The following is a 12,647-nucleotide window of genomic DNA, read 5'->3' on the forward strand; positions in this document are numbered from 1 at the left end:
AAGTACAAACCAACGTAAAACACTCAAGGGGGTGCTGCACTAGCAAGAGTGCATGAGGGGAGTGAAATTAATCTCACTTAGGTATCTACAGCACTGCTGTCTGGAACTGTAGTGGCACCTGGCCTTTCTTGACAGTCAATGGAGAGAGAGCACACAGATCTTCTAACCAAATTTGGGTGTCTGATTTAAGATGAAATGCCTCGTGTCCCCAAAGCTTGGGCTTGAGTTCTGCTCTGCTTACCCTAAAAAGAGAAGTTTAATGTTTTTATCCACAGAACATGGAAGGCCTGAGCCTTGTCTACATCCAAGCCATCTGATCTCTCTTTCAGATCCCACAGCCCATAAAATATTCACAGCCATGTTCCAGCATTTTGTCCATCCCTTATGCCGTTTCCACTCGTGCTAGCTCACTTCTGCCTCTGCTTTCCCAGTGTCCGTGCCCTTTGTTCCTCCTTGTCCCTACGCTGTGGATAAGGCAAGCCAGCTTTCTTTCACAAACACCCCAATATTGACCGTACAAGAGGAATTGTTCTAGCTTCTCCCCACCTTCCCATTCCAGGAGCGCTGTCTATTCCACTGGCACGCATAGCGTCATGGCATCAAGCAAGTCTTTATTCCATTCCTTGACTGTCCTGTGCCCTTCAGCACCATTTCTCAGGCTCTCTTCCATACATTTAAGTCAGGTACAACTTAAAGACTTGTGAGAGAATGTTTATATTGATACTGCTCTTATATACCATTCATTTTTTATATTGCTGCTGATCTCTTAAAATCTCTTTAAAATTCGTTCTGGAATGCAAATCCTGAAAATTTACATCTCAAAGATAATGCTATAACTATCAATAAAACATCAGGTCACTGTCTGATAGACTCCCTTACCATTAGAGCGTCCATTCCTTCTAAAGTGAGTATGAACCTACTCAGTACCACAGTGCTCTATTCTTTGATTCTCACCGTAGGAATAAAGAGATGATTGCTAGGAGAAAGCTGTTTTAAATGTACAAAAAAAGATAGCTACGGTATCTCAGTGTAAAAATGGCACAAAATTATATATATTGTGTTTACTTCACTGCTTCACATACAGTTCTCTACAGTCATTCTGATACCGGAAGCACAATAAATCTTAAATATGTAAGCATGCTGTGCTAGGACTTTAGGCTGTGTGACTATCAGTAGGTGCGTTTAAATTTCGTCCTAACAGCGCCAGTTCAGTTGTTGTTGGATACTAAAATTGAGAAATAATCTTAGCTTTCATGTCATGCCTACTATATAAATTGCAGATCAACAGTGGCAGCTACGTTAGTCACTGAGCAGTCCTTGTGGGTCAATAACTATCCGTCTTACTTCTAGATAAGTGAAACCACATTCTGGCAGTGCTGCCTTGGTGGGAGTATTATCATTCGGGGATCACTTACCCTGGTAAAAATGAATATATAGTATTCTCCAGAATCACTGAATAGAAATATTGTCGGTATCGGTGATGGCTCTTGGGAAATAGACTGTGTCCTGCCTACACCTGAAAAGTCTCTCTGTTTAAAGAAGAAGAAGAAGAAGAAGAAAAAAACCCAGATCTATTTGGCACTTTGCCAGGTGTGGTCACTAATACCCTCATTGCATATCAAATTTAAAGAGAAATAATTTGTGTGGTTCTCATAAGTGTTAATTGTGGTATTCGTGATCCACCCCTTTTGTGAGGGAGCACTTCCACTTCAGTATCTTCACAATTCATCGATGATGATAGTCTGCATTGCACAAATCTCTCCTTTTTTTTATCCTGAAGCCCTGCATGATCCATGCCTGCAGGGTTTGTTCCATCTGCTGAGGGCCACCATAAGAACATGAGGCCGCTGACTCATAGAGTGAGATCAAGCATTTGATAGCCCACTTTCCACCGCCTTAATATGTCTATAACATGTTTTCCTTCAGTACAATAATGTCTGTTTTTTCCATGTTTTGTCAAGCATTCATAGTAAGTAGTAATCTTCCAGTTTTGTGGACTATACGTTTTTTGTGAATCTTGCATTATTAATGGGTCACACTCTAAATACATCATGGGGACTTATTTTGAGACTTTGAGCAGAAGTTGGAGCCCGGTCAAATCTAGATGTAGTCTAACTCTAGTTTGGTGGAGCCTTTATGCTAACTCTGCAAAAACTGGTTCTGTGGTCCTTTCAAAAGGCTACAGAAACTTCATAAAAGCACTAAGTAAACTAGGGTATAGGGCTGAAATGCCGTCACAAACGGTCCTCTTTTCGTATAAGAAAATCCACTTTTTCAGGAAACAATTCCATATTTATACTTCTCTGAGCACATGCAAACGCACTGGCTGACATGTCGTTCATTCTGTCTGTGTCATAGCTGATGGAGGTGACCAATTTGTGTCCTGTTATACACCCCTTTTAAAAGGGCTTCAGCTATGATGATCGCTAAGTATAGGGCAAACAATCAGGCAGAAGGCGATAGTAATATGTTAATTAAAAGCTTGATGGAGAACAAGAAAAAAAAAAGAAAGAAAAAACCTTTTTTTTGCCTCAAGGGAATGGAAGCTGCATGCTGTGGTGCACATGGTGTGTGCTTGCCTGCAACCATAAAAATACGCCGTTCCCATGGTGCTTCCTGTATCTAGTCTGAAAAGAGACAAGCAATGAGGCAGATAGGGGAAGAGGCACTTAATTTCCCTTGTTTCTTTGTGCGCCCCCAACACTGTTACTTTTGGTGGCCAAAGTTGAAGCTACCTTAATTTAAAAATTCAATAAAAAAAGCCACGTTCTTTCCTGTGGGAGTCACAGGCAAGCACAAGTGTTTAATTATGTCTTAATTCCCTCATCTGTTGAGGCAGACAACTTTCTGGGTGTTACGAATGTTAGCTAGCTTTCATGGTTGTGAAATAAAAAGAAATAGAAGCCACATTTGCGGTTTATGGATGCTAATTGCTGCTGCATTTAGGTGTGTGAAAGGGGGTGGTTAAGAGGCTGGAGTGAGACAGGAGAGGATGACAAACCCTCGCTTAGGCGCGTACTGAGGTTCCAGTGGTGCTGCTAGCACACGCACTTATCTGCTTGAAAAGGAAGTGCCGTTTTTTATCAGAATATTACATCTCCCAAGCCCAGATCGAGCCCTACCGCTCATGGGACTCAGGGGTTATCTCACAACATCAGCAGCACTGTGCTGAAGTTCACTTAACAGGGGATTTCTGTAAGTGTTAAAACCAGGCAAGGAGTCTGTGCTGCTTAACTGTGTCAGGTCTCTCTGCTCTGGTGGCTACGCATGAACTGAAAGTCGCATCCGAGTGTTATCAACAAAAGATCCTCTTGACTTTGTTTTAGCTCTACAGTACTGTACTGTCAGCGGCAGGAATGCTGCCAAGCACGTTCAGTGACATCAACACAGCCAGTTGTGTCACCGCAGCCTGTAATGATTGACATCAGCTTAGACTATCCTGCACAATGGGTGGCCCAGAGCACCCAGGGCTGATACAGAAGCTCGGATATTCCGATTGCCTTGAAATAATCAGAAAAGTGCAGCTACTTCTTATTCTAATTAACCCATAATAGCAGAAAATAGAAGTAGCTTTTGAGATACCCTGACTGTGGGTGTAAGCTGTCAGACAAGACAAGGTCTGGAAGGAGAATGGATGCACAGCGTTATTCAACAGATGGACTCCTTTCCGTAACTTTTAAAACTGCATTTTTCTTCAGTTGTTCTACAATGTGTGTCTTGGTTTCATACAAAAGAACTCCTTGAAATTAAAGGTGGGAGGAATACTTATTCCTTTGGCATTGAAATAAAATCTAGTCCAGGGCAGATGAGCTGTGGTGTGTTCACCCCCCCGCAGGAAATAAGTGAAAATGAATAAAACGGCCCTAGGAACTCAAATCACATGTCATTGTAGAAAATAATCCATTTTTAGAAATATGGGTTGGTGGAAAGGCAATCAGTTAATTAAGATGACTCACGTTTTGCCCCCAAACTAGACTGTTCGTTTGGTACAAAATGTGTGAGTTTAAGGAGCTGGTCTACTACTGTTTGTGCTGCTGGAAAGGTATCGGAAAGCAGAAATAAATGCACAAGGGTCAAAACTTTGCTAAAATGCAGCGAATAGTTCCATGAGCATTGGAACTGATGAAGCTCAGTTTCCAGTGGGGTTGTGTCTTGTCGCTGGCTGACTTCTAATTGAATTATGCAAAGTGTGCTCAATGCCATGTTTTACTTGTGCTACCTCAGGCTAGCTTTGCCGTGTTCTCAACGCCGTCTCCCATCACTCTGCATTCAAGTGCTCCAGTTCTTGTTCCTGGTTTTGTTCCTTCCGCTGCTCTGCAGAAGCTGTTATGAACTTAGTTTAATTCAGAGCTCAATTCCATATATCCTTGTTGAATAGTCTGTTGCTACACCTCACCTGCCGAGTGTTCCAGACACAGCGGCTGTTTCTCCTGATGCAGGAGCACCACCTCCAGGAGTGGTTCTGGGAGATGTGGGTACTCCTGGGCCGTCTGTTGAACAGCCCGCTTGTCAGAATAGAGTAATTTGGAGAAGCCTTCCCCTCTGCCAGAAAGGATTGGATTTGGTGTACGGGTCTGAATGTGACTAAGGGAACACAGAGTGGATGCATACGCTTCTATAGAAGACCAGGCTAAAAGTAAATCACAATAATTTAATTATAAAAACCTCAATTTGGAGAGAATGTACTTGTAATCTAAAATTCAAGTCTCCGAATGTAGATTATTTACTACTGGATTTTTTTTTTATAGTTGAATCAAATCAATACACAAATCAATACACTTAGTTTTGTGAAGGTTATGGTGTTCAAGGATTTTGAGCAACATCTTAACCAAGCTCCTGTCTTCAGTTCATAGGTGTTAAAATTCCATTGATATTTATCATGTATTTCCCCCTTCTTCATATTATATTTTCTCTTCATGTGATAATTTTCTAGTCTAAACCACAAAAGTATATTGCATTGTAAGAAAGACTTTTGGGAGAAGAATTAAAAAAGGCTAAATGAAACTACACTTTCAACTTCTCAGATTTGAAGTTCATTTGAAAAAGCAGTTGACCAGAGCCCATCATGCCTGAGTGGTCAGATTAGTAATAGGTCCCTTGATATAACTAATGAAGGTGATTATCTGAATTTAACATGTGGCCTTTTTCAGTCTGACTGTTAGGTCCAGATGTTCTCTGATTAACTGTCTAATTGAAGTCTGATTTAACGGTTGTGATTGTATCTGGCTTTCTGGACTTTAGGAATTGTAATTTTAGAAATGTTTTCTATGAGTGATGTTATCTTAACGGTAACAGAAGGGAAGAACTTGTACTGTTTCATCTTTTTCTGTGTTTTACTTTTTTTTTTTAAGAGGGAGACTTTAAAGATACTAAGATTGGAAAGGATAATGTTAACAGGTGTCATAAATGAAACAAAATTCATCTGGGACAGGGTTTGGAAAATCTGGGCACTGTAGGCCCGGGGATGTGGGATGGTGTTCCCTCTGGTCCTCTGTGCAACACTGGGGGTAGAGGCAGTTGAGGAAGACCAGCAAGCTATTGACACTTTTTTAATAATAAAAAAAAATAAACCTTGTGATAGTTTTAGCATACTACTAACCATAGTTTTCTAGCCCCTAGTCATATTGTCTCAGGTAATAACATTCTGCTTCCCCAAATTCTGTTTGTAGTTTCACTTAAATGCCTTATTTTTCATTTCCTTCCCTAAAGCATGGCCTGGTGTTGCTCTGCAGTCGTCCTGTTTAACTCCAGCTTTGGTAGCACTCAGTTTTGGATAACAATTTTCCTTTATCACTATTTCTGTTAGTATAACATATTTTGGAAACCTTTTGAATGAAAGATTATTATTAGGCAGAAATCGGTAATAGATGGGAAATATCAGGTATGAAATTATAGATTTACACAGGAATATACAATTTAATAAGAAAAATCCTTGAATTTGAATAAGATGCTTCAACCAGTTAAGTAATTCAAGTTTCCTGGCTTACATGAGCTTGGAGATGATGTGTGTTGTTTGATTTTTGTTGTTGTTGTTGCAATTAATTATACAATTAGATAAATTATACTGTGTTTTAATGATGGAAAGATACTGGTTTTAATGAAGTAGAAAATACACATCCGAGTGCTTGGAAAACGTTGCTTGGTTTGGTTGGTTTTTTTTCCCAGCTCTCAGTGCTGCATTTCAATTTGATTTGTTTCTATTTTTGTTTCAAGTCACAATAAAAACAAGGAAACTCATTGCCATACAGCATGCACTCCACAAAGGGGAATTATGAAAGTTTCTCTCCTATTTTTAGAAGTGAAATTTCCACCAGGTGCATACTACACTGGTTCATTTAGGAATTACCACTTAAGTATGCTCTATAGAGCATCTGGACAAAATAGATGCTTGGGTTTTGTACAAAAACAGATAGCGAACAACAGTAGTAAGAAAATACTGGAAGGCACAATGATAAAATAAAATCAAAGCCAGTTTGTCCAAGTAATAATTTTTAGTAAGTCAAGGAAGTGAAATCTGTGGATTTCCAGTGCGTTGTAGAATGGAAGTACTGTATGCAGTACTGGGGATTTGTAGGGCAGAAGAATCTGCTTTGGCCTGTAGTGACACAAAAAGGGCACCTCCGCTGTGGGGACACCTGAGTGGGACAAGTCCAGTGGCGTATGCACTGTACGAGGGAGTACTTGTTCATTGCCACTACGTCTTCATGACTGTTGCTGCCACTGCTGTCTAGCTGAAAGCTTCTAGGTGATTGCTTCTTCCTTTGTTGGCAAACAATGATCTCATAAAAGCATCGCTGCTGTTGTCAAAAAGGGAGCTCATCACTGGAGTCAGTGGCTTATAGTCTCAAAATTTTCAATATATACATGTATATCATGTGTAATTGCGTTCTTCTAGTTATTTAAGGAAAAAAGCTTAGATATAGCATTGATTTTTTTTTTCCAGTTTACAATTTTGATGGGATGTACTGCAAACCTCTCTTTATTCGTTAAGGAATAGGGATGGCTTTTGCTTCATGACATATCTTCCCCCACAATGCGTTAATTCCGTTGTAGAGGTGTTTTTCATAAACGTGCAGGATACTGACTTTAATTTGAAAACTCTGCTGACTTTTTGAGTTTCACCACGTGTGTCTGTTCTGTTTTAAGCTGGTTTAGGTAAAGGAATCTCGCATTCTGGGAGGGGACCAACTCTAGTATGTGTACGCTCAGTTTTCGTTTTATACTGCTATTTCTGGGAACAATTTGTGGAGATAATGGTGATGAATCATCTGTTAATACCTGTCAAATCCAGGTAGTCACAAGAATCCTTCAATATGCACACGTATAGACTCCCTTCTTGTTCTTTGGCATCTGAATCCTATTAACAGCTGTCAAAACCTGGTAAACTATTTATATGCTTTCACAATTTGTTTAATTGGATAGTTAGGAAATGGCATACAAGAAAAGCTTTTCTTTTTTCTTTTTTTTTCCTTTAGTCTGGCTGAACATCTGTAGCATTAGGGGCTCATTATCTCTGAATTGGCATAGCAAATCAGCAGCATCATTAAAATGCCACATTAAGATGATTAAGTTTCTTTGTTATCCAGTTGACTTTTTGCATGTGCTGAGGATTTCATGATTATGACCCCACTCCTTGTAAAACACTTGAGCAACATCACCCTTTTGTGCCGTTGTCTTTAATAGCTTCTGGTTTTTATTCTTTGTGCTTTTCATAACACTACTGGCAAACTTTGCTTAACAACAGTACAAAACTTACATTCTTTTCTCTATATTTGATGCCAAGGTCTTGGATTAAATATAGTAATTAGGGGGTTTTCCTTCGGAGACTTCCTCCTAGAGAGAATAGCTAAGATAACACTCTAGCTTGTCCTAATTGTTTGCTCCTATTGACTTCTTTTTTTATTCATGCATTTTATAGAACATATACAATCACTGTTCATGTGGTGACTCAGTCTGAAGTTGCCACCACAGCTTTATTTTGGATTTTTTCCAGAACCCATTGTTTTTACAGTGTTTCAGGTGAAACAAAAATATTACTCTGGAGTACGTCTTTCATCTTGTAATCATCTCCCCAGGAAATGAAACCATGTGCATCAGCCTTAACGCATCACACTGGTACTTTGTTGTGTAAAATCTACAACATTTTTTTCTGCAGTGTATATTACCTTCATGAACTGCCTCAAGAAAAATAGCTACCTGGGTCGGACACCATTAATGGTTTTTTCCTCTTACAACCTCTTTGCTTTCCTAAGCACTTCTTTTTTTTTCAACTGGAGGAACTTTGTTAGTGTTGTTAGGGATAATTGTGTTTTTCCTCAGCTAAATTTCCCTTTTCTACTTGAAGTTACAGCCGCCTTCCTCTTGGCTCAGTTGGACCAGCCCGGAAACTCCCTAATCTCATCAAAATATGTTGATATGATTTTTTAGTGACAGATACAACCCTTCCACACAGCTGCCAATCTCCCGATCTCACAGTATTCCCTGTGCGTGCCAGTACGCAGAGAAAAAGTCAGGGCTGAAAAAGGAATTTGGTTGCTTCAGACCTCTGCAACCACTTGGTTAATTTTGGGTTGGCCTGTACCGAGCTGTCTTTTCCTCAGACTGCTCTGTGCCAAAGCTTGCTTCCGCACTGCTGTCAGGAAGGCAGGGTAGACTCTATAAACAATAACAGGTGTGTTAGGACAGAAAAATTCCAACCCTTCTAACATGTCTTTGGTTAAAAATAAGCCTCTTTCCTTCTGCTGTCTGTTGTTCTCAGTCATCAGAAGGTGAATTTTTCCGTTGAGGTTCTTCAAGTGCCCACATGCAAACTGAAGAGCGCTCGGGCTTTGGTGGGATATCACCGACAGCTGGAGCGGCGGTGGTGGTTGCTGGGGGGAGGCGGTGGTGGAAAAGCCTTGCTCAGAACTCAGCTGCGTCCTTCTCTGCTACTATAAGAAAACACAAGTATTGCGAGCAGTCAGCATGCAATGTGGAAAATGCAGAGGTAATTATTTTCCTCAGTGGAACCATAGGATGGCTTGCCCAGTTTGTGCCAGTCAGCAAGTGCTTGCCACGGGGAACTCAAACCAGCGTTCTCGCTATGCTACATGAGCACTGGCATAGCTCTGTAAAAGAGTGAAAAGCTGTGAGCCATGAACTTGTGGTGAGAAACAGTAGAAAACGGTAGAGAAGTCTTCTCCGTTGGAGGTTACAACCAGTCCTCCGCTGCTAAGCAATCGCATTTGATGCGGACGAAAGGTGAGACGTTAAGTAGAAAGTGGGAATTGAAATTGTTTCTGAAAGTACCAGCAAGGTGCAGCTGCAATGTGTACTTCCTTTTACCATGCTGTGCAGGATGTAGCAAATTATTTTGGAACTGTCTTGTTTTGAGAAGGGGAAAAAAACAACCAACTCACCAAAAAACCTTTTTTTTTTTTGGGAAAAGAGATTCTGTTGAAAGCTGATTTCAGCAACTGGCAATATTTTTTCCTTAGATTGATGGAAATGGATGCATAAGCTAATTTTGAAGGAGTCTTGATAGCAGGATCACCCTTGCACCCTCAGACATGAAGCTGGCAGCAGAAGGTACCTGCAGAGGAAACCCTGTTTCAGTGGAAGTAGGAATCCCCGGGGTGTGAAGCAGAGCTAGTACTGAAGAAGGCGCAGAGAAAAATGGCGCATTTGTAGGTGAATCCAAACCTCCCGGTGACCCTCTGAGAAAACCTCCAAACCTGCATGAGCTCTTCTGGGAACAGGGAAGTCAGTCCCGATACCAACCTGTAAAAAACATCTCGGATAGGGGGATAAAACCACACAATATGGGGGAAAAAGCCATCCTTCTGTGGATATCATCGTCCAGGGAGAGCACCAAGGGGAATCTCAGAGTTTTCCATGCTACTGTGGATTCTTGCATAGAATGAAGAAATTATCACCCACCTGTTTCTTCCACCTCACTTCAACCCAAAGTAAGATAGATTGGCTGGGGTTAGTGCAAGCATTTAGGATAGAGGAGTGATTTTATCGCTAAAATATAGTTGAAAGTTTTGATTTCATTAAAGTATTTGTTGCCAGATCTTTATTTTTTAGTGCCGCTTTTATGTTGCCACCTCATTTTCACTGTCACCCATTGTTTGTTCTCGGCATTTGATGTGGTTTATTACTCAGAACCAGAGCTAATACATATTCAGCAGTCCATGTTCTGCACTTTGGAGAAAGGACAAGTGATTAAGTGCCATATTTAACTGTCGAACCCTCAGTTTGAGAGAGGAGCAGGTGGCCATGAGAACAATACTTTCAAACAGGAAACTATGTTTTTTATCTCTTCGTGCTTTTCTTCACTTGGTAGCTTGAGGCATAACCCAAGTTTCATCCATAGCCTAGCTCTTGTCTAGATGGAAAAGTCAGCTTTAAGCAGAAAAAAAGCTGTCCTGTCAATTAATAAGGATTTTAATGCAAGTGAGGGTAATGCCGGAGCTAATAGTGGGAAGGAAATTCCGCAACCTAAGTTGGAAATCGTCAGCTGTTTATATAGTGTGACCAATTTGCTTGTATTTTTATATCAGAGCATTATTGTTAGTAAATTATTAGCTACTTGTTACATTCTCCTCTTGTCATGAAATTGCAATCATTTAAGGCAATGTCTTTAGTTTTCTCTGGACGTGGCTCCAGGTCCAGGATCCCGTTCAAAGGCCATGGACGCTGATCTTCGTGAGTCTTTGGGTTCTTTGCCACACACTTGCAATAGGACTTCGGACAAATCTTTTAACGTTTCTGGGTTACGTTTATTCATCAGGAAGTCTTTGCACTGCCTCTGCTAGTTTTACTCACATAGTAACCTTATGGTTCAGGTATCAAGATTATTGGATGCTCCCCACACATTTGAGATCTTTGGATAAAAATTGTAATTTTCAAGTGAAAATTAGGATTATTGATTAGGATTACCTGATGAAAATCTATACCATGGGAGCACTGGAAGTCTTGTACTGGATTAGGCGTATTTCCTGGGCATGTTTCAAGCACCAGAGGTTCCACAGGAAGATACGAGTATCCTTTTTAATTTGTGTCTTTATGTATTTCCAATTCACAGGAACAGCCTGAGACACTAATTTCTGTAGGCTAATTGTGAGTTGTGAGAATAAGTACTTTCTTTTGAATCCTGAACAGTACCCTGTAATTGCAGGAGACATTTGTACTGCATTATACTTTTATAATCTGTAGGAGGAAATTATCCCTCAAAGGTAATTAACAGGCAGGTCAATATTTTTAAAGGTTATCTCACAGTGAGTATCACTAAGTGTATATGACCAATGAAGCTCCATGTCTCAACTGCATTTCTGCATCTTTGGGTGTTGAAGTAAAACTTTTAGGAAGATGGATAATGTAATTTTATGTAATTTTTGGTGATTTTTTTTCCTAAGATACTTCATTGTGCCTAAGATGAGCATTTTTTCACTTTTATGCTTTGTTTTACCTGCAGATGATGTGGTTAAAGTGAAAGGTGAATACAGTGAAAGAGAGGAGAGTGCTTTAAATTCAGAGCCTATGGAAAACGCAGAAGAATCTGAAATGCCTTACACCTATCCCAGAGAATATAATGAATACGAAAGCATTAAACTGGAAAGACATTCTGGTTCATATGACAACGTCAGGCCAGCTAGTGGAAAAATGAATTGTGATATCTGTGGATTAGCCTGCATTAGCCTCAATGTCTTGATGGTTCATAAACGTAGCCACACTGGTAAATATCCCTATATTATTCTTGTAAGAGCTGAATTCTGAAAGGATAATAATTTGTAATCTAGACTGCTTATTTTAAAAAAGGATACCAAAATCCGGATTTCTTTGTTCAGTCCTTGACGCCACATGATCCCTAGCAAGTTGCTCGCTTTTCTGTGCCTCACTTTACCCACCTTTCTTCTTATCAGGATTGAATGTTAGTAAAAGCATATTTGTGAGGCATTTTAAGAATTTTGGATGAAAGGCACTATGTCATTTAAGTATGTCAGGCACAAACCACAAGTTAGATTGGTTTTGTGCTGCCATTGTCAGTCTGTATAAGTATTTCTCTTTGTGCTGTACTTTGGCAACAAACAAATAAGCATCTTAAGTTTCGACCTGCAGTAAGATGAGACTTTTTTTTATTCTAAAAATTGCTAGCTTGTTGGAATCAGCCTCCGCCAGAACACTTATGTCCATGGAAAAACTGTACAGTGTTTTCCATAGTCATACACACGTTACAAGAAGCTCTGACACCAGAGCTGCATGTAACTCCCACTGAAGTCAACGGAAAGGCTGTGTGTGTTTCTATAGAAAGAAATTGATCCAGTATCTCATTCTTTCCTCTTCCAAAAAGGAAAGGTATGAGGATAGCATGATACCCACGTAACCATTAAATGTCCTTTTTTGTATGTCATTTTAAGGTGAACGGCCATTCCAGTGTAATCAGTGCGGAGCTTCCTTTACTCAGAAGGGTAACCTCCTCCGCCACATTAAACTACATACAGGGGAAAAGCCTTTTAAATGTCATCTTTGCAGTTATGCCTGCCAAAGGAGGGATGCGCTAACAGGTCACTTAAGGACACATTCTGGTAAGTGACTTCAAAGACACTTCATGTGTTTTACATGTGTGTCACTAGGACACTAGGCGTGGAAAATAGTCAGTCAGC

The 12,647-nt window shown here is 40.1% G+C and overlaps 1 protein-coding gene across 1 annotated transcript in view; it reads left to right on the plus strand.

Moving 5' to 3' along the window:
• The window catches only part of IKZF3 (IKAROS family zinc finger 3), a gene marked incomplete at both ends in the record, with an annotated part of 32,642 nt that overhangs the window by 5,540 nt on the left and 14,455 nt on the right, over positions 1–12,647 (plus strand). Inside the window, 2 exons of the mRNA XM_082494774.1 lie at positions 11,459–11,719; positions 12,402–12,569. Of these exons, the coding sequence (XP_082350900.1) occupies positions 11,459–11,719; positions 12,402–12,569 (429 nt within the window). The remainder of the gene's footprint in view (positions 1–11,458; positions 11,720–12,401; positions 12,570–12,647) is intronic.

Source organism: Vanellus vanellus, assembly GCF_965231255.1.
Source record: "Vanellus vanellus genome assembly, chromosome: 24".
Lineage (NCBI taxonomy): Eukaryota > Metazoa > Chordata > Aves > Charadriiformes > Charadriidae > Vanellus > Vanellus vanellus.